This window comes from Panicum virgatum, chromosome 2N (assembly GCF_016808335.1).
Source record: "Panicum virgatum strain AP13 chromosome 2N, P.virgatum_v5, whole genome shotgun sequence".
In the NCBI taxonomy this organism is placed as follows: domain Eukaryota; kingdom Viridiplantae; phylum Streptophyta; class Magnoliopsida; order Poales; family Poaceae; genus Panicum; species Panicum virgatum.
In genome coordinates this window covers 37952517-37974444 of record NC_053146.1, presented here as the reverse complement: position 1 = coordinate 37974444, position 21928 = coordinate 37952517, and the positions used below count along the sequence as shown (strand labels likewise).

Below are 21928 nucleotides of genomic sequence, written 5' to 3'. Positions count from 1 at the left end.
CATTAGGGAGTCCGAGTGAACATCCTTTATTTCTTGTGTCTCTTCATGGAGCTCTTGATAGTCTGCAACTGGAGATTGGTGGACCTTGTGCCCATCTAGTTGAAAGTGTTGTTGCTGCAGAAAATGAGAAATCGCTTGCTGTCCCTGAACAAGTTGTCGAAGCAACTCATTTTGGGTGGCAAGTAATTCCTCAAGGCCGGGTGGTGGTGGTTGCGATCCGCTACCACTGGCACCAAAATTATCTAGAGTACTATGGGTTGCTCTCACCATCTAAAATATATGAGTTCAAGTATCAGCGATATGATTCGTATAGCTTCCAAGATGCAATGAACAAGTGTGCAACACAATAGAACACAACAAATGCTGTGTAACTAGTTTGTGCAGCGTTAGTCGTTACAAAGAAATTTGTAACATTCTTTTGGTTCATCAAAACTTTCTGAAATTTTGACAGCAACTAGATAATTTCACGTGCTACATCTTTGGTAGTCAACTCAGAGGCTAATTCGAAGAGTAAGATGGTCGAAATTGTCCATTACTACACCTCTGGTTTTCTGAATAGAGTCTCTGTATTTAGGCCATAACTCCGACTATATACATCTAATGAAGTTGAAATTTTGTAGGCATGTAGCTTAGGAAATTTGGAACAACTTTTGTATTCAACTCCAAGGCTAAAACAATGGTTAAGATGGTTGAAATATTCGGTCTTTGCTTCTCTGTTCTGGCTGTTTTCAGCAGGCCGGGCAATAGTGTTTTGCCTATAACTTGGAGTATACTAATATTAAGAAGCTGAAAATTTCTGAGAATTTAGGTCATGAAATTTTGTGACCACTTTGTTATTCAACTCACAGCTAAGAAGAGTCATCTACAAGGGTGAAAATTTCAGCAATAATCCCTAGGGTATAAACTAGACAATGAGAGTTCAATTGTACCGGAAGCAAGTTTAGAGTTTCATCACTCTAAATTGAGGGGTCCAAAAATTTTTGAAATTTTTCTAGGGAATTCCTAATATCATTGTGCACAACTTTTCTAGCCAAGACTAAGTCTAATTAAAACCTTATGATGGTATTTTCCTTAAAAGTTTTCCTTACTGTATGTCCAGAAAATTCAGCGAACCGAGAGCTAGTGTTTTCTTCACCAAGGACAATCTACTTGGTTAAAAAATCTCAAAATATTACAGAAGATGCCTAAGATAATGATGAACACTTCATCTATTCAACACTAAGGCCAGTTCAGATCCTAACAAGGTGAAATCCTCAAGGTTTTGAAGTGATGTCAAACCAGAAAATAGATTGTCCAGAGAAAGAGTAATTTGACCATATCTACCAAACCAATTGACCAAGATAATTCTAATTTTTATGGTAAGTTCATCATTAAGTTATCTACAACTTTCATATTGTACTAGTTTTCATTTGAGCAACTGAAATAGGTCGAAAAATTGAGTTTGTACAGACTGCTCAAAACTGACAGTTTTACAGAGGATCGATCTAAGTTCAAAAACATCAAGCTAGGAGTCTTCAAAAATTCTCAAATTTTACAGTAGTTTGGTGATTTAGGTAGCTTCATTTTATCTTACTGACCCAACTTGATTTGAGAAAATCTTCATATCTTAAAATTCGAGAAAGCCAAATTTTCCAGAATTTGCAGACTGTCTAGATGATCCTTGAGATTGTGTTTTAACCTTTTTGATTACGATTTCTTTCAAAAGTTTCTTTGCTGATGATTTGAGGATGAATGCAGATCTTAATCGTCCTCACCAAAGAAAAGAATTGCCAAGTAACCTTGGACTTACGTGGTTAGCTTCGGTGGCATACATAATACGTCTCTCGCTATATAGCTACTCAATATAGATATCTAGCCTAGGAATCGATTTCGAGTTAGCGTACCTGCAGAACATTGACAATATATAAAATTGAACCTTCCGTGCCAGCACTCACGAAAGCGTTCACATACATTACCGATCACTATAGAACCGGCATCCATACAATTACCGCCGTATGGACAACATTAAGCATACGTTATCGAAACAACGTATTGACTGAGTACCGTCTTCGACGGGGAATTGAATTCCAACTTCGAACCATTACTCCCCATATAATCAACCGGAGTTGGTATATGGGCAGCAGCTCAAGTAGGCCACTGCTCTAGCTCTAGCGTTCGGCTCGCATCACCGACGGGAAGGTCAGACTCCCTCAGCTGACTGAGTAAGCAAACCTCCGTGGCGACGATGTAGTTGCAGAATTTAAATTACAGAATTTAAATACTAAAAAGTAATGTGCTGGAAGTTAGCCATACAATATAAGCCACCTGATTATACCCATAAGATCCCCTAAGGCTTTACGTTCTAGACTTGTCCTTGGAGGTCCTAAACTCTTTCAAAAACTTTAGTAGTTTTGAAGTCAAGTTTTAATTTGTTGTTTTGAGAACCGAGGCTGTCATCTCTGGTAGGCTGTCTGCGAGCTCTGATGTCAGCTGTGGCGGAACCACCCAAAACTACTGGGCCCAGGTGCACTGATCTTTGTTGCTAAGCAACTCTGACCCAAATTTGGCACTCACCGGTAGTTCCTCGAGTGAAGCCTCGATAAAAGCCACGCTATTCCAAGATCAGCAGACAACACTCACACGAAGGTGAGCTCAGAGATTACAAAACAGGACATTTCATACATCTCAGAGTGATTGCAGCGGAAGAGAAATTTATTACAAACCATGTTCAGAGTAGTAAAGTATTACAAAATTCCAAACTACACAAATTATTCAAGTGTCATAGTCTCAGCGGAAGCAATAAAACATCTAACGAAAGGAAATGACGTATCGATAAAGCCCATATGGAACACGTCACTCAGCAGGAGGGTGGTCAGCACCAGCTGAAGGACCATCCCACTCAACAGACCAGTCCGGAGGCAAGGTACACGGCCAAGTAAGACTTGCAAACAGATTTTCGAAGTTAGTACCTGAAAAACAGTGCCACAAGCAAGGCTGAGTATACTAATACTCAGCAAGACTGACCCGTCACCGGATATAACATAGTCCGATAACTAGACATGCAAGGCTTTTTGGTTGCTGGGGTTTGTTTTGCCAAAAACGCCACTAAATGTTGATCCTTATTTTCAGATTTTATTTAGCCATCTTCCAGTTGGATTAACCATTCTAAGTTTGCATCTATCTCTACACAAACATGGTAGATCAATCATTTTAATCATCCAGCAGTATTATCATCATCATGTTCCACTTGTTACTCTGTGTGACTGAAAACGGTAAGCAATCTCATGCCGTGAGAGGCGGACGATTCCAAATCGAATTTCAACCTGGCCAGGGGAACCTAGACCACACGCATGGGGATCGACTTCGCTCCCGCCCACGCTACAGTTCCCCTTTCTTTCCAGTCCGTGGATCCGGCACACCCTCCCCGACTACAGAGCCCGACGTGTCTGCACCCGTACGTCCGGACAAAAATAAAACCTACTTCTAACAAGAGGGTGCGAGATCGTTCCACTCGCTGGTCCAATCAGGTACTTAACCTTACCGATTACCATATTTCTCGGCATGTGGCTAGTACTTTCAAACGCTTAACAAAATGAGCCACACACCGCGACCTTAACTATTTTTGACTACACCAGCGGGGTATCACAACTACACAACCCCGCCCATTGTCCTTATATTTCAGCAGGAATTAAAGTCAGTCAACTCCTATAATCTCGCGAAAGGCAGGAAACCTCTCGACTTTTACCGTACCTAGTTAGCGGGGCAACTAGTCGAGAAAAAGATCCGGATAACAAACATAGGTACCTAGGGATCATGCACCTAAGATTTTCGATCAACTCCTAGAAAACGTAAATGCATAATAAAAATTATTACAACATATACAAATAGTAAGATGAATATAATGTGTAAAATAATGGGATTATGCACCGGGGCTTGCCTTCTTGGGCACTGTTCAAAAGTAGCCTTGGGCTCTTCCGAACATTGGTTCGGGTCTTGATTCAAGTCAATAATATTAAGAGAGACACTCTCGGGAGTGGTAGTATTCGCGGGCACCAATTCGTAATCACCGTCGAGTAGATTTACCGTTTCTATATGCATGCAGAAATGATATTGTTACAACATGATATAAACATATTTCTTTCCTTCACTATAAAGTTGTAGTCCAGTATAGCATGTGTCTGTTGTGGTGGTCTTAGTTAACTTTATTTTCTGGGCAATCGTTTATAGAGTAGTTTTTAAATTCACTTTACTTCATAAAAAAGCTGCGTGGTTTGGTTTTCATTTTTATCATTAAAACATAGCATGCTTTTACTATTCATTACAACAAATCTACTCATGAGCTAGTGATGAAAAATTTAAGTAGCACAGATCAGGTACTCTAGCATCTATGGTATAGTTTTCAGCATCTAATCATAAAGCAATAAACCATAACAAAGCATGTAAGTAGATTACTCTAGTTGCTTCACTTTTTTGTACAGAAAGTTTGACATGGGTTCTGGTGCTACAAATTTTACGAGAGCATCTAAAAAGCATCTACTCAGTACCGTAATTTTTCCAGATTTTATATACTTATACATCAGAGGTGACAAAATGAACAAATTTAGCAAGCTATTAAATAAGGTTAATTCTACAGAGAGTTATACTAGCGATATGGTTGTCAAAATTTTACCAAAGCCTAGACATGGACTAGACATGCTTCAGTAAAATTTTCAGGCATTATTTCTAGAATATGAATTACTCATGCATTAAACTAGATATGAACATGCATATTCATTTGGACTTTAATATGACCAGTAATGTATGTGAAACTTTTACCATAGCTAGTTCTCATTCTAACTAGTAACATATCAAAAGATGAAGACTAGATATGACAGATTTCTTCTAGAACAAAAATAGCAAAACTAAACATGATATAACATGCATATTTTACATCTACAGTTCTGTTCATCACATGAATCTCAAACTTTACGTACATAAATATATGACTAAAAGAGAGTTCCACCAATATTATTAGATTTTTCTAAGTAAAGTAACTATTTATCATAATTAAAGCTTACTTAACAATCATTAAATCAAATATATAGTTAGACTGATCTAAAATTTCTCAAACTTTCGTAAAAGTAAGTTTTTAGTGACATGAATACAAGGAAAAAGTTTCATACATAGAACCTCATTATTTCTACCAGCATTAATACATGAGCAATACTAGTAGATTTAGGAATCTTGGAATTTTGACCTAGTTAATTGTGTCACAAGTCATTTAAATTTTTACCAGGTACTAGAAACATTGCAAGACATCACCTAGCCAAAAAACCAGCTATGGTTACAGAGCGCAACACCTAGAACAAACATAGCCCATTTAATCTAATCATTTTCGTAGATTTAAATGTAGGCAGATTATGAACATGTGCATGTAACAAAACTTGCAGATCTTTTTCCAAGGATTCCAAAACATTTTAGTTTCCATTTTCTGATTTTTATACAATTTTCTAGGCATTTTTGAAGTTCACTGTTTTGAAGTTTAATCACATTTTGCAGTTTGACCCCTGGAAGTTTCGTTTCTTTTAACTTGGGGTCCCTGGCGGAACTCACAGAACAGGGGAGGGTTTGTGCGGCGGTTCCCGGCGATGGGGATGGCCGGCGGCGAGGGGAAAGTGGGGGAAAATGGAGAGGGGCTCGAGAGCTACCCTTGGGTGGTCGTGGGAGGAGCGGAGGTGGTTGGAGCTGGGCTCTCCACGGCGAGGGGCGGACGGCGGAGGGTCTGCTCCGACGCGGCAGCGCTTTGCTGGCCGTAGGGCTGGGCGGCCGGGTCGTAGAGCTTCGGTAGAGGTCTGGGAGGGTGGTGGTGTTGCCGGTCTGGGCAATGTGGGGCTGGGGCGGCCAGTCCGTGACGAGCTTAGCTCGCCGGCGCCAATGGCCGCGGTGGATGTGGTCTGGGCGCGCGAGGGGGCTTGAGGTCATTTTATAGGCGGTGAAGGAGAGGGAGGGCGCTCCTGGGAGTGCAGTGCGCCATCCGGGGGAGGTTGATTCGGCCGGGCCGGGGGCGGAGGCAGTCGACGGCGAGCGGCGACGCCGTTTGGGCGGTGTGGCGCATGGCGGGCGTCGTGGCGGCCGTCCAGGTAACCATGGGAGCGTGGCAAGCGGAGGACGAGCCAGGGCGACGCGGTTCCGAGCAAAACCAGGGGCGCGCAGGCCCTTACGGCCGTTCCCGGGGCGGTTTGCCGTCGCCGGAGTACGGACGGCGTGTGAGGAGAAAGGTGTGCTGGCAGTGGCAGTCTCGTAAATAATCCAAAGTTCAAAACTCAGTTCTATAATTTCAAATTGTCTCCCTCTTCTGGGCCTCAAATGAAAAAGTGTTGAATACCACTTTTGCTCAGTTTTTCAAGATCTACAACTTTCATGTTATGCACTTTTTCATTAGAGCAGTGGTTTGAGAGTTATTTAATTATTTCAAAAACTGCCATCTAAAGTACTTATCATTTCATGTGAATTTTGGCACTTTTACTCCTAGGCTTCAACTAAACTTTTGTTTAACATGACATGGTGAATATTGTTATTCATTTTCATAGGCTTCTTTGCATTGGTTTGAAGTTATTTTAACTCCCTTAACACTAGAAATAGAACTATTGTTTATTTGAATGTTTAAATTTTGAGATAGCAAAAGTATTTTTAAATTAAACTATGTGCCCCAAAAATATGAGTGTGTCTTTATACTAAATTGTTGTGACAAATTGAGCATGAGAGTTCTACAAGTTTTATATCCACACATACTCATATACAAGTATGCATTATTGTTTTGTATAAATATTTATTATTATTATGTGCTAAAGGAATGTTTAACCTTTTGTTCAAATTTTTATTTTGTTTAAACTAGTAGCTCTTCATAAATCAAATAATGGTTCCATTGATTTTTGCATTTGAGGGCTTTCCAGTTTGGATTTGATTTGCATAGAAAGTTTATAGATCATTATGAAAGGTGTACTTTAGTGTGTTATTACCACTCATGTCAAGTTTTAAAAGTGTACCAAACATTGTTTTTCAAGCTTATTGCACTCAAACACATGCACTCATACATTTACACACAAGTTTGCAAAAACTAGATATAGGGTTCTTGTTTAAGTTTTCTTAGCTCATTTGTGTGTGAAGTTATGTTAATTGACTGGTTTTGGTTAAACTGACACCAGAGGTGTCACACAACACGCGCGTCGCCCTCCGCTGACAAGCCTGGCCCACACGTCAGCACCGTCTCCCTCCTCCCAGCCCTCCGCTCACGCAACAGCCAAGCCGAGATTCCCGGCCGAGATTTCCACCGGCCTTCCTTCCCGGGAGCGCACGCCGAGATCCTGGCCGCCTCCTTTAAACGCCCGGCCTCCCCTCTGCGCCCTCCTCACATCCCGCAGCCGCCACCTCTGCACCCCAGTACCAACCCCGCGACCTCCGCGCTGGAGTAGAGCCCCGCGCCGCCATGGCCTCGCCTCCCCGCCACACCGCAGCCTCCCCCGAGTCGCGCCGCAGCTTCGCCTCGTGCCCAGGGACCTTCCCGAGCCCTCTGTCCCCGATCCCAACCTCTGCTTCGCCGGAATTGTACCCGGAGTGCATCTCGGGAAAGTTCCACCGCCGCCGCCATTTTCCGCCGCTGGTGTAACTCTGGCTTGTTTGACCCCCTCTGCACCTCCGCAGCACGACCCCGCATTGATCTGTGGGATCCAAGAGCCTGGAAGATCTCTGCAGCGCCCCCTCCACGAGCTCCATCCCCGCTACCGCCGCACAGTCTCGACGTCGCCGGCCCTGCACATCAACGCCGCTCGAATTCGAGCCTCGGTGAGCCACACCCCAGCCTCACCTATCTTTTGCGCCCGTTGTTCTGGCACGTAGGTCCTCCTAGGGGCAGGAACACCGGTTGCCGGTGCTCCACCGCCGCACGTCGTGCAGCCCCGCCGTGGCGTACCCGCTGCAACACTACCCCGCCTCACGTGGGCCTTGCTTAGGCTAGCTTTGGCCTTGCACACACCTACGGCCCTTGTTGCGCCCCAAACTCGAGCCCAGATCTGAGTGCACGAGCACGCGCCGTCGAGCCTCGCCGTGCAGTTGCGCCCTCGCCGTTGCATCCGCCTTCCAGAGCCTCCCCGAGCCCAGCTTAGTGCCCAGGTGGATCACGCGTCACGTGTAGATCCTCTCTGACCCAAACCCAGCCGAATTTGAGCCAGGACAGCCTAGAACGCCGAGCTCCGGCGAGTCCCGTGCCGCGCCGCCGCGGGATCTCCAACCCCTGCGAGTCCCGCCGCCGCTCTGCGCGCAGCACACCCGAGCTGCCCGATCAGTTTTGGACGTCCAGGATTAGATCCCGCATACCGGTTCGCTGGCCTTTTTGCTAAAGAGTCCTCGGGTTTCTTTGAAATCAACCCGCGGTCCACGTTAGTTCAAAAGTAATTACAGAGAGGCCCTGTTTTTAACGCTTAGACCCTGAGCTTTATAAAAATAGAACCCGCGGTCCAGCCCCTGTAGTTTTGCATGTTAGCCCCTAGATCTACCCATTAATTACGTATAGGTCCCTGGGTTTTGCAGAAACCCCTGGAAACTCTGTTTTTCTTATAGTTTAGCCCCTAGATATTGTTTTAATCCTAGATTTCGCATTCTAGCTCCATTTTAGGTATTCTTTATGTCCACGTGATCGTTGTAATTCATAGAATAGTTCTAGCTCAGTTTTGTTTGTAGTTTTTATGTATTGTTGTATTGTTTCTTAGTGTTTGCCTTTATTTGCATGTATGTGTATGTGTTGGACTTGTTTTGGCGTTGTGATCATGAGTAGACGTTGATCCTTCGAAGGAGTACCAGTACCCGGAGCAGCCACCGTCTTCACAGCAGTTTGAGCAGTAGGAGAACTTTGAGGAAGGCAAGTATAACATGAACATCACCTATCACTTTTAAATACATTTTCATACTGCATTTTAGTACTGTATGCCTATAAGGACTTTCCTAGCCACTTTATACAGTATGCCTATAGCCACTTTCCTAGTAGTAAATAGCTTTAATAAAATTTTGCGAAGATTAAAAGCTATTGTAGTTAAGTCAGCCAACCTTAGAGCCTCATAGTTTGTGTTATACTTGTTGAGTACAAATTGTGTACTCACTCTTGCCTACTCTACTCTTTTCCTTTTGTTCTCTTTGGGGATACCCTACTGCTGCTCAGTTCCCGGCGACACGGAGGAGTTCACCCAGAGCTACCAGGAGTACGAGGACTTCTAGGCGGTCGTCTCTCAGTCGACGTCCCTGTGGCGCCCAGCTTCCGAGAGTTCCGTACTTGTTTTACGCTTCCGCATACTTTGTATCAGACATTTTGTCATTAATGTAATAAATAACATTCGTACTTGCTTTATTATATCTTTTTACGTGATATGTGCTGTGATATACTGTTCATTCTATTGTATATACGTGTGACTTGATCCTGGCACGTATATGATTGCTCGGTTTATGTCCTTTTGTAAACCGGGTGTTACAGAGTGGTATCAGAGCTATATCGACTGTAGGACGAAAGCCTAGATAGAACTGGTCGAGTTTTAGGTCTTCTTCTCTCTAAGCCTTGTCTGCTGAAACTATTTTGCTATTATACTCCTTGAATTCTAAGATTTTTACTCGTCTTACCTTGATTTTTCTCTATATAATTAGTTTCCGTAGCTTTGGCCTTGAAGTATCTCACCGACCCTTTTCAGTCTAGGATTCCCTGACCTCAGCACGATAGACCGTTTTGCGATGCGTTGTGTTAGTCGAGTCGCGTGATAAACTCGACTAAAGTGTGAACTTTTGAATGCTTGTGGTTATGCTAAATGTTTGATTTGGATCTTTGGTTGATTGCATAGCATAGTAGTTAAACTTGCTCATGTAAATCGACCCTTAAGTTCAACCTGAATTAAGTAATAAAAATGAGTTAGATCGTTGGGGATAAAACCATACACTCTGTTTCCCTCTACCTTATCATGCCTTGGGTTTCTCCTGTCATACTTGTTGAGAAGAAGGATAGTGCGAAGAGGATGTGATATCCAGGGATTCACCGACGAGGACGTCGGTATCTATAAGGGGGTAGGGATGTGACACCCTGGCCTACAGATAGTACAGGAGAATTTGAGAATCTCTCGGACGAGGCAGAAGAGTTATGCTATAATTCCCTTTTTTCGGATTTATGTAATACCTATTTGGAGTTAGCAGCAGTGATGCCTGGGCAGTGTTGTCTAAATAAGATAGAACCTTAAATAGTGGGGTTTTTCTCTCTTCCTTGACCTTACCAATCTGTGTTTCCTTTTATCCCAGCTCAGATGTCGGCAGAACAAAAAGGCCTTGGAGACAGTGCAATGGGTGATGGTGTTCATGCAACAGTTTTCGTGGAACAGCCGATAACGGTACAAGATCAGTCTTCGCAAACAACATACCACCAGAAAATGGTGAGAAAACTTGTCCTTGTTGCCAATTCTATGACATTCCTTGTCGTCAAGTTCGTGCGACTGAAGATGAAGCCACAACTAGGAGGAACCAGAGGTTGTTCTCCAGTACAAAGAGAAAGATGTCTCATCAAGAGCAGCTAGCAGAGGATTCCCTTTTCCTTGACTTTCCATCGGTCGATGAGCTACAGACCATCCAGAAGAGAAAGGATCCTGAGTGCTCTAGAGATACACAGGTCAAGAACCAAGCCCTATATGATTATGTTGATGGGTTGACTATCACTATGAAGGTGATTCAGCCACACGGCCGCAAGGAGTCCAAAAAGGAAGTAACAGAAATAATGCAAGATGTGATGTTAAGTTCACAGGGAGGTCAACCAAGTAGGGCCATTCACCGCCGCCACATGTGCTACCAATGCAGGCAAAAAGGTCATTATGCCAAAAGTTGTCCATAGAAGCGCCTGTCACCGGTAGCACCAGTCCAGGTCCTTTCACCAATCCCGTGTACCAGTGGTGACGAGACCCACCTTATTTCCGGGAACTGCTCCAAACGGGGTGCCCAGAAAGATCAGGATCAGCAGCAGGTGATACCAGGTGTGCGTAGAGCTTAATCCCATCCTTATTTCTCTTTGCTAGCCAGCTCAGAATCTCGGGACGAGATTCCTGTAAGGGGGTAGGATTTGTAACACCCTAATCTAAATTTCAGTGTTTAATAATAAATTTAATTGGCTTTATTTAATTTTCTAAGGTTTATATGCTTAGTCTTGCATTTAAATTAATTTTCTTTCATAAGTAATTAAAATTTTCTAGGTTCGACATGTTTGTGCATACATGCTGGTGCATAATTTTATTTGATTGAGTGTGGTTTGAATTCAAATTCAAATTTGAATTCAAATAGGTTTAGTTTGGTTTGATTTAGAAAAAAGAAAAGGGAGAAGAAAATGGAAGAAAACCAACCCAGCCCATCACCCTAACCAACCCAACCCACTGCAGCCCACCAGCTCCCGCATCGGCCCAGCCCAGCGCCCCTTTTCCTTCTCCCCGGCCCAACCAGCGTGCCAGCCCAGCACCCTCGCCAGCCCGTTCGCCCCGCGCTCGGCCCAGCAAGGCTGCGACCGGCCCAGCTCCACCCCGCGCCTGAGCCCAGCGCCCTGCGCAATGCGCGCGTCGCCCTCCGCTGACACTCCTGGCCCACACGTCAGCACCGTCTCCCTCCTCCCGCGCCCTCCGCTCACGTAACAGCCAAGCCGAGATTCCCGACTGAGATTTGCGCCGGCCTTCCTTCCCGGGAGCGCACGCCGAGATCCCGGCCGCCTCCTTTAAATGCCCGGCCTCCCCTCTGCGCCCTCCTCCTATCCCGCAGCCGCCACCTCTACACCCCAGTACCAACCCCGCGACCTCCGCGCCGGAGCAGAGCCCCTGTAACACCTGGTTTACAAAAGGACATAAACCGAGCAATCATATACATGCCAGGATCAAGTCACACGTATATACAACAGAATGAACATTATATCACAGCACATATCACGTAAAAAGATATAGTAAAGCGTGCACGAATATTATTTATTACATGAATGACAAAAAATCTGATACAGCGGAAGCGTAAATACATATACGAAAACTCTCGGAAGCTGGCCGCCACAGGGACGTCGACTGGGAGATGAACGCCTAGAAGTCCTCGTACTCCTGGTAGCTCCGGGTGAACTCCTCCACATCGCCGGGAACTGAGCAGCAGTAGGGTGTCCCCAAAGAGAACAAGAGGAAAAGAGTAGAGTAGGCAAGAGTGAGTACACAACTTGTACTCAACAAGTATAACACAAACTATGAGGCTCTATGGTTGGCTGACTCAACTGCATTAGCTTTTAATCTTGGCAAAATTTTATTAAAGCTAATTACTACAAGTTGATGAAATTACCATAACCCAGTTACATAGTAATTAATCAAAATTAAATTATGAACTACTGAGAACCAAACCAAACCAAACCACCCGTGGAACCCCCCTAATCAAAGGAAGATAACCCCACTAATCCAAAGGAGGATCTGGGCCGCTCATGATCGTGAGCACGGCTAGTATACCAGTTTTACACTCTGCAGAGGTTGCACATCTTTACCCACAAGTCGTGAGTTACACTAGTTGCTCATCACACTTCCTTAGGTAAGATGACTAGAAAACACACTATAAGGCCGTTACAAAGAATCTCGTTGGTAAGGCGTAACCGCGAAGAGTTGGATCAGCGACGATAGGGCCCACCTCACGGGGATACAAGACACGGAGCACAGACCAAGCCGGAGGAGTAGGGACCATTGAAGCTTACCACCCTAGACCCGCAGGTAAGTTACTCCAAACCAAAAAGACCTAATTAGTAAGCCAAGACCGTCCCATTCCAGTCTTGTGGTAGCGCTGTTATCCCAGGTTGTCGCTCTATGAACTGGTCCTTATGGAGAGTGGCCAACCAAGCACTAAGCACCGTGCTGGCCCCCTATACCATGATTCTAGAAAAACCAATTTTTAACGAGACGTGAGCCACTCAAGAACAGATCACAGAGGGCCACTCCCAGAATTAAGTTGCATATACCATTAATCAAATTAATTAACAAGGATCAAGTGTGTTATAGCGCAGCAACCTAGCACAACTAACCAAAATGCAACCCAAGGGATATATATAAAGGATATAAAGTGGCTAGGAAAATCCTTATAGGCATACAATATTAAAATTCAGTATGAAATTGTATTAAAAGTGATGGGTGTTGTTCATGTTATACTTGCCTTCCTCAAAGTTCTCCTGCTGCTCAAACTGCTCTGAAGATGGCTCCTGGTACTCCTCAAATGGATCAACGTCTACTCACGATCGCAATGCCAAAACAAGTCCAGCACATACACATACATGCAAACAAGAGAAAACACTAAGAAATAGTACAACAATACATAAAAATAGCAAACAAAACTGAGCTAGAACTATTCTACGTGTTACAACGATCGCGTGGACATAAAGAACACCTAAAACGGAGCTAGAACGCGAAATCTTGGGCTAAAACAATGTCTAGGGGCTAAACTGTAAGAAAAACAGACTTTCCAGGGGTTTTCTACAAAAACCAGGGGCCTATACATAATTAATGGTAAGATCCAGGGGCTAGCACATAAAAACGCATAGGCTAGACTGCGGGCGCTATTTCCAAAAAGCTCGGGGGCTAAAACGCTAAAAACTGGGCCTGGTTGGAATTAAATTTGAACTAACTGGACCGCGGGTTGATTCCAGAGAAACCCGGGGTCTCTTTTGCAAAACTTGCAGGAGCTGACTGGTATCTGCTCCTTTGACACGCGCGCGGGGCTCATTTGGGCCACTGGATCTAAATCGGATGGCTCAGGGCGCGGGGTCGCGAGGGGGCCGGCGGCGTTGTTCGCCGGAGCTGAGTTTCCGCGGCGGCGCTTCACCGGGACTCGTCGGAGCAGGCGGTCTGGGGGCTACAGCGGGATGGGTAATCCACTGGTGTCCCTAGCGAGGCATGGGGAAGCCTGGAGCAGCGGGTTCGACGGTGATGGCGGCCCTGCGCGACGGCGCTCGCCGGCGCGTAGGCGCTGGGTGGCTCTGGGGCTCGGATTCGGGTGTTGTGGCTTCTGCGTGCATGTGCAGAACTAGTGCAAGCCAAGGCAAATCATGTGCGGGGCTAGGCTATGCTGCAGTGAGCTCACCGCGGGCGGGCGGCGATGGAGCACCGGCAAGCCGGCGTTCCAGCCTTGGTTACGTGCTACGGGCTAAGACAACCGGTGCAAAAGATAGTGGGGATCAAGGTGGTGCTCACCTAGGGCTCGGGTCAGGGTGATTCGGCGTGCAGGGTGGTCGTCGGCGAGGTCCAGGCGGCTGGTCGTGGCGGAGCTCGCGGAGGAGGTCGTTGCTGGGCGTCTCCGGGCTCTTGGATCTGTCGAGGAGATGCGGGGTCGTGCTGCGAAGGTGTAGAGGGGGTCAGACAAGCCAGAGAGCCACCGGCGGCGAGCAATTGCATGGCGGCCGAGGTCAACTTCGGCTGATGTCAGGCGCAATCCTGGCGCGGTCGTGGCGGAGGAGGAGGGCAGTGGCCTCGGGAATGGTCCTGGGCTCGGGGCGAAGCTGCTGCGGTGGCTTGTCGGGGCTGGGGTGCGACGGCGCGGCGAGGCTATGGCGGCGCAGGGCCCTGCTCTGGCGCGGAGGTCGCGCGGTGGCTGCGGCTAGGGTTTGGTGGCTGCGGGATGGGAGGATGAGGGCGCAGGGGGTCGCGACGCTAATTAAAGGAGGGGATGAGGATCTTCGATGTGCGTGCGCCCAGTGCGGAGATCACGGCCGCAATCACTGCGTGCGGAGGAAGCGGATCGCGCACAACGGCCATTGCGCGATCCCGGGTGCCGGGTATGGAAGCTTCTGGAAGGAGGGTGTGCGCGGGAGGTTGGCCAGTGGCCCTGCAGGGTCGGGGTGGCCCACGGGCAGGCAAGAGAGCGGGCGGAGCGGAGCTGAGCTGGAGCTCGGGTGCGGCACGGAGAAAGGAAGGGTGGAAGAAGGAAACGCCGACATGTGGGCCCGCCCTGTCAGTGAAGAGGGCGCGCGCGAGACGTGCGCTGGAGCGGCTGGTGCGGGAGCTGGGCCGAGCTAAGGAAAGGGAGTGCGCCGTGCATGGGGAAGGTTGGGCCGCGGGGAAGGAAGCAAGCTGGGCTGGGTTTCTGGGTTGGGTTGGGATTCCTGTTTTTCCTTTTCTTTCTTTTTCTATCTTCTTTTCTTTTTCAAACTCCACTCAAACTATTTGAATTCAAACTCCTATGCACTCAACCAAATAAAACTTATGCACCAGCATGAATGCACAAACAAGTTGAACCTAAGATGAATTTTAATTACTTGCGAAAGAAAAATTAAATTAAATGCAAGGCTAAGCATATAAACCTTAGAAAATTAAATAAAGCCAATTAAATTTATTATTAATTGCTGAAATATAAATTAGGGTGTTACAGCCCCACGCCACCATGGCCTCGCTTCCCCGCCGCACCGCAGCCTCCCCCGAGTCGTGCCACAGCTTCGCCTCATGCCCAAGGACCTTCCCGAGCCCTCTGTCCCCGATCCCAACCTCTGCTTCGCCGGAATTGTACTCAGAGTGCATCTCGGGTAAGTTCCACTGCCACCGCGATTTTCCGCCGCCGGTGTAACTCCGGCTTGTCTGACCCCCTCTGCACCTCCGCAGCACGACCCCGCATCGATCTGTGGGATCCAAGAGCCTAAAAGACCTCTGTAGCGCCCCCTCCACGAGGTTGGTCCCCGCTGCCAATGCACGGTCTCGACGTCGCCGGCCCTGCACGTCAACGCTGCAAGAATTCGAGCCTCGGTGGGCCACACCCCAGCCTCACCTATCTTTTGTGCCTGTTGTTCTGGCACGTAGGCCCTCCTAGGGGCAGGAACACCGGTTGCTGGTGCTCCGCCGCCGCATGTCGTGTAGCCCCGCCGTGGCGGACCTGCTGCAACACCACCCCGCCTCGCGTGGGCCTTGCTTAGGCTAGCTTTGGCCTTGCACACACCCACAACCCTTGTTGCGCCCCAAACTAGAGCACCGATCTGAGTGCACGAGTACGCGCCGGCGAGCCTCGCCGTGCAGTTCCGCCCTCGCCGTTGCATCCACCTTCCAGAGCCTCCCCGAGCCTAGCTTAGCGCCCAGGTAGATCACGTGTCACGCGTAGATCCTCTCTGACCCAAACCCAGCCGAATTTGAGCCGGGACAGCCTAGAACGCCGAGCTCCGGCGAGTCCCGTGCCGTGCCGCCGCGGGATCTCCAACCCCGGTGAGTCCCGCCGCCGCTCTGCGCGCGCAGCACACCCGAGCGGCCCGATCTATTTTGGACGTCCAGGATTAGATCCCGCATACCGGTTTGCTGGCCTTTTTGCTAAAGAGTCCTCGGGTTTCTTTGAAATCAACCCGCGGTCCACGTTAGTTCAAAAGTAATTACAGAGAGGCCCTGTTTTTAATGCTTAGACCCCTGAGCTTTATAAAAATAGAACCCGTGGTCCAGCCCCTGTAGTTTTGCATGTTAGCCCCTGGATCTAGCCGTTAATTATATATAGGTCCCTGGTTTTTGCAGAAACCCCTGGACACTCTATTTTTCTTACAGTTTAGCCCCTAGATCTTGTTTTAAGCCTAGATTTCACGTTCTAGCTCCGTTTTAGGTGTTCTTTATGTCCACGCGATCATTGTAACGCGTAGAATAGTTCTAGCTCAGTTTTGTTTGCTATTTTTATGTATTATTTTACTGTTTCTTAGTTTTTGCCTTTGTTTGCATGTATGTGTATGTGCTGGACTTGTTTTGGCGTTGCGATTGTGAGTAGACGTTGATCCTTCAGAGGAGTACCAGTACCCAGAGCAGCCACCGTCTTCACAATAGTTTGAGCAGTAGGAGAACTTTGAGGAAGGAAAGTATAACATGAACGCCACCTATCACTTTTAAATACATTTTCATACTGCATTTTAACACTGTATGCCTATAAGGACTTTCCTAGCCACTTTATAACCTTTATATATATATCCCTTGGGTTGCATTTTGGTTAGTTGTGCTAGGTGCTGTGCTATAACACACTTGGTCCTTTTTAATTAATTTGATTAATGGTATATGCAACTTAATTCTGGGAGTGGCCCGCTTGAGTGGCTTACGTCTCGTTAAAAATTGGTTTTTTTCTAGAAACATGGTTTAGGGGGCCAGCACAGTGCTTAGTGCTGGGTTGGCCACTCTCCATAAGGACCGGTTCATAGAGCGACAACCTGGGACAACAGCGCTACCACAAGACTGGAATGGGATGGTCTTGGCTTACTAATTAGGTCATTTTGGTTCGGCAGTAACTTACCGACGGGGCAAGAGGGGGGGGGGGTGAGCTTCAATGGTCCCTGCGCTGCGAGGCGTGGTTTGTGTTATCTTGTACCCCCTCGAGGTGGGCCCCATCATTGCGGAGCCTGAATCCTTAGCGGTTACACCTTACCAACGTGGTCCTTTGTAACGGCCTCGTAGTGAGTTTGCTAGTCATCTCACCAACAGAAGTGTGATGAACAACTAGCGTAGCTCACGACTTGTGGGTAAAGATGTGCAACCTCTGCAGAGTGTAAAACTGGTATACTAGCCATGCTCACGGTTATGAGCGGCTCAGATCCTCCTTTTGATTAGTGGGGTTATCTTCCTTTGATTAGGGGGGTTCCCCGGGTGGTTTGGTTTGGTTTGGTTCTCAGTAGTTCATAATTAATTTTGATTAATGTCTATGTAACTGGGTTTATGGTAATTCATCCACTTGTAGTAAATAGCTTTAATAAAATTTTGTCAAGATTAAAAGCTAATGTAGTTAAGTCAGCCAACCTTAGAGCCTCATAGTTTGTGTTATACTTGTTGAGTACAAGTTGTGTACTCACTCTTGCCTACTCTACTCTTTTCCTCTTGTTCTCTTTGGGGATACCCTACTGCTACTCAGTTCCTGGCGATGCGGAGGAGTTCACCCAGAGCTACTAGGAGTACGAGGACTTCTAGGCGGTCGTCTCCCAGTCGACGTCCCTGTGGCGCCCAGCTTCCGAGAGTTCCGTACTTGTTTTACGCTTCCGCATACTTTGTATCAGACATTTTGTCATTAATGTAATAAATAACATTCGTACTCGCTTTATTATATATTTTTACGTGATATGTGCTGTGATATACTATTCATTCTGTTGTATATACATGTGACTTGATCCTGGCATGTATATGATTGCTCGGTTTATGTCCTTTTATAAACCGGGTGTTATAGGAGGTGCATCAGTGTTGGCGTTAGATGTGTGAAATTGAGCTTGTCAAAGACGACCTTAGGAATTAAGCTGACGCTAGCCCCAAGGTCGCACAAAGCATGGCCGAAGTGTTGGGTGCCGATTGAGCAGGTGATCGTTGGGCAGCTTGGATCTTCTTTCTTCTCCGAAGGTTGGTTGAGTATAACTGCGCAACATTCTTTTGTGAGTTTGACGACTTCCGTCGTGGGCAGTGGTCGCTTGTTGTTGATGATGTCCTTGATATAACGGGCGTAAGTTGGTACATGCATCACGTCCAACAATGGGATGTTAACATGTATCTTCTGGATCATCTCAACAAATCGAGTGAACTGCTCGTCCACGGTGGTCTTTCATTTCCGGGTGGGAAACGGGAGGAAGCTTGTATCGATGAATTTCTATGGAGTCTCTTCCTCGGGATCTTCGGGGTTGTCACGTTTTGGAGGTTCTTCCTCCTCTTCCTGTGACCTTGCTGCTTTCTCTGCATGATTAGGCTGTGGTGGATCAAGAGTGGACTTACCACCTCTCGTGGTCACCACATTTATCTTTTATAAAAATGAAATAGCAGCAGCCACTTGTGCAAGTTGTGTTTCTATTATTTTGTTGAAACTTAGTTGATTTTTAAGAGCAGAAGAAAGAGTTTCAATTTTGGCATTTATGTTTTCTAAAACTTTGTCGTTGGCAGCAAGCTTTTTATTTAAAGATACATGTATTTTAGCTTGGCTAAAGACCAGATCTCTCAAGGAGGGTTAGTTCGAAATGAAATTGTTACCTCCTCCTTGGAATGGTTGGCGTGCTTGACCCCACCCTTGTCCTCCTTGTGGATGAAAACCGTTGTTTTTGTTGTTGATGTAAGCTGCATCTTCACGGGTCTCGGGGCAGTCATTCCCCAAGTGTCTACTGTCACCACAAACTTCACACACTGAGTATGAGTTCATGGCATGGACGGGAACGAGCATCTGTTGCTGGTTCCCTTTATCAAGCTTTTTCAGTAGGAGGTCCAGCTTGGTGGCGTGCATGTCCGTCTCCTTGACGGTATGCATTCCGCCTTTGGTTCTAAGCTGGGAACATTTCTCGTTCCAGCCCTGGTTGGAGACCATCTTTTCAATTAAGGCCGTAGCCTTGGCGATTATAAGGTCCAGATAGGCTCCTCCAGCAGCAGCATCCTGATGGGCTCTAGATGTTGTTGTTAGCCCATTGTAGAAGCATTGGAGTCTGAGCCACTCATCCATCCCATGATGAGAACATGCGAGTATGTACTCTTGGAGTCTCTCCCAAGCTTCTGGGATGGATTCCATCCCCGCCTGCTGGAAACTTGTTATTCTTCGTGTAGGGCATTTATTTTGCCCAACAGGAAGAATTTGGCGAGGAACGCCATGGAACACTTGTCCCACGTGCTGACGGCTTCCTTGTTCTGATAAAACCACTATTTTGCTTTCCCCGGGAGGGAGAAAGGGAACAGGCGGAGCCTGATGACGTCAGTCGTAATGCCCCCTATGGTTACGGTCTTGCATAATTCCAGAAAGTTCTGGAGATGGGTGTTGGTGTCCTCATTTGGCTTGCCATAGAATGGGCTAGCCTGCACCATGTTTATGAGGCTGGACTTCAGCTCAAAATTCACATCCCCAACATCAACATTGGGTCCAGTTGCCACATTGGCAGCTGAGGGGATGGAGAAGTCGCGGAGAGTCTTCTCAGCCATGGGTTCGGTTGTTGTCATTGGTGCTTGAAGAGCTGGTTCTCTTGTCGACTGCGAGAGCGGAGGAGGGACGACGCGAGGTTGGACCCTTCTCACGAGCTTCTTAGGATTTTCAACGATGTTTGTTGGCAAGGAGAAACCAGACATACACCACACTGTTTTCATCCAGTCAAGAGAAAACAAAAAGGAAACACATTAGCCTGTATAAGCAGTAGCTACCTCTTATTCATATTGCCAGGTTTATGTGCTAGTAAAATCTTTACACCTAGTGCCATCCCCGGCAATGGCGCCAGAAATACTTGTTGGCATTTCTTAACGTTGCTACTAGGATGGGTTAATTCCCAACAACGCCGCCAAGAAATGCCGGTGGGCATTCCATAGCTCCGCCACTATGAACGGGTTTGGTTCATAGCAATGATGCCATGAAACGCCGTGCGGTATGTCTTAACGATTATAGAAGGATCCGCAAGCACACGGATATACCGTTGTAGCATTTCACCCGGAAGTATTCAGGGTATCGTTATTTATATTTTCCCAAGGGATGGCGAGGTTGTATAAAGATGTTTACTAGTTACATAACCATAACATTATGAGATAAGGAGCAAACTGCTGATTATACAGGGGTAAGTGATAATAAAGATAAGCATGGGTAATGTGACACACATAGAACAGCCAACCCTCATGAATAAAGAATAAACAAATACACCTAAGGTTAGTGGGAGCATAAGCAACGAATCCTAGTATACTATTCATGTTAGAAGAGAAGTTAAGTTAGCCACATGCTTAGAACTGCAGGTGCCGGGAAATTAGGGACATCGAGGAGAATGACCCGCACTGGAGAACATCCAGTCCTGTTTCATCTTTGCATGAACTCCTACACGATACCCGAACGTCGGGGAGTACGCTAACCGAGAAGCAGCTTCCCGGTGGACCGATAGGGCTGTCACCACCTACGGTCTACCCCAGTCAAACCATGGAGCACCGTCATATCCGAGGGATCCCGCATATCCGGGCACCATGCCCGCATAGGAGGTCACTACCTTAGCACCCCCGGGTCCCCCACCCTTCGGATGGACAGGTAAGATGCTAAGGCAAGCCCGAAAGCACAATGAACCGATATCCTTACCCAGATCATCTGGTCTAAGCAAGCAACTAGTATAACTTGATGAACAAAAGATCATGGCAAAGCAAGCTAAGAACATAGCAACATAACCATGAACGAACTCTGTATGAATACCATAATGATAGTCAGAATACAAAACCATACCAGAGGCCGAGGATTGCTCGCCGACCCCGAGACGATTGGATTCGCTAAAGAAGATGAAGTACTAGCCTAGCTCCACTACCCTAAGAAGTACAAGTCACAAATGAGAGTGAGAGATAGGCTTCCAAGTGGTGTTTGGTCGGTTTGCTCTGACTTGTGGGCCTCTTTTGCACATGTTACGCAGGATGCGATCTTCTGTGGTTTTGTCTGTGTATTCTTCATGTTTTCTTCTTATTCAGGACTTGTTCTGCTGAGATCATAAATCTTCCAAAACAACTTATGGAGCTGGGTTAGTGATACAAATATGCGAGTAAGAGGTATGGTTTTCCTTCTTTAGTGAGTACAGTTGACGGTCATATTTTGCACTTAACGACCATCAACAGCAGGCGTACAAGTGGTTCGTGCATAGCTGCACGCTGCTGGCAGGCGACGGCAGCGTGGGCATGCTTCGGGAGGTGCACGTTGTGTCGGCTCCGCCATCCCGATGATGGAGACAATCTTGAGGTCAATGCAGCCTCTAGTGTCCATGGCAATCTTGGAAAGCTCCTGTACCGGCTCCTCGAGGCCGATTAGGCTGCCGGGGTCGACGAAGAGCGCTATCAGCCTGGGGTCGACTGGCTGCGCTACCTCGGGGATAGGTGGCATGCCGCTGTAGCGGTTCTGCAGCGCGCTCAGCTCAACGACGTGCTTCTTGAGGTCCTAGAGGGCGTTGGCGATGTCGTGGCGGGCGGGGAGTGTCCTGAGCTTGTCCACACCGCGGCAAAAGAAGCCG

The 21928-nt window shown here is 46.8% G+C and overlaps 1 protein-coding gene and 1 non-coding gene across 2 annotated transcripts in view; both read left to right on the top strand.

Moving 5' to 3' along the window:
- Positions 1-21644, top strand: part of LOC120662574 (abscisic acid receptor PYL4-like) — a 54883-nt gene extending 33239 nt beyond the window's left edge. Inside the window, exon 2 of the mRNA XM_039941695.1 lies at positions 21543-21644. Within this exon, the coding sequence (XP_039797629.1) occupies positions 21543-21644 (102 nt within the window). The remainder of the gene's footprint in view (positions 1-21542) is intronic.
- Positions 19424-19530, top strand: LOC120663088. Its single transcript, XR_005670312.1, has one exon. It is a non-coding gene; the product is annotated as a small nucleolar RNA R71 (small nucleolar RNA).
- Positions 21645-21928: the final 284 nt, after the last annotated feature.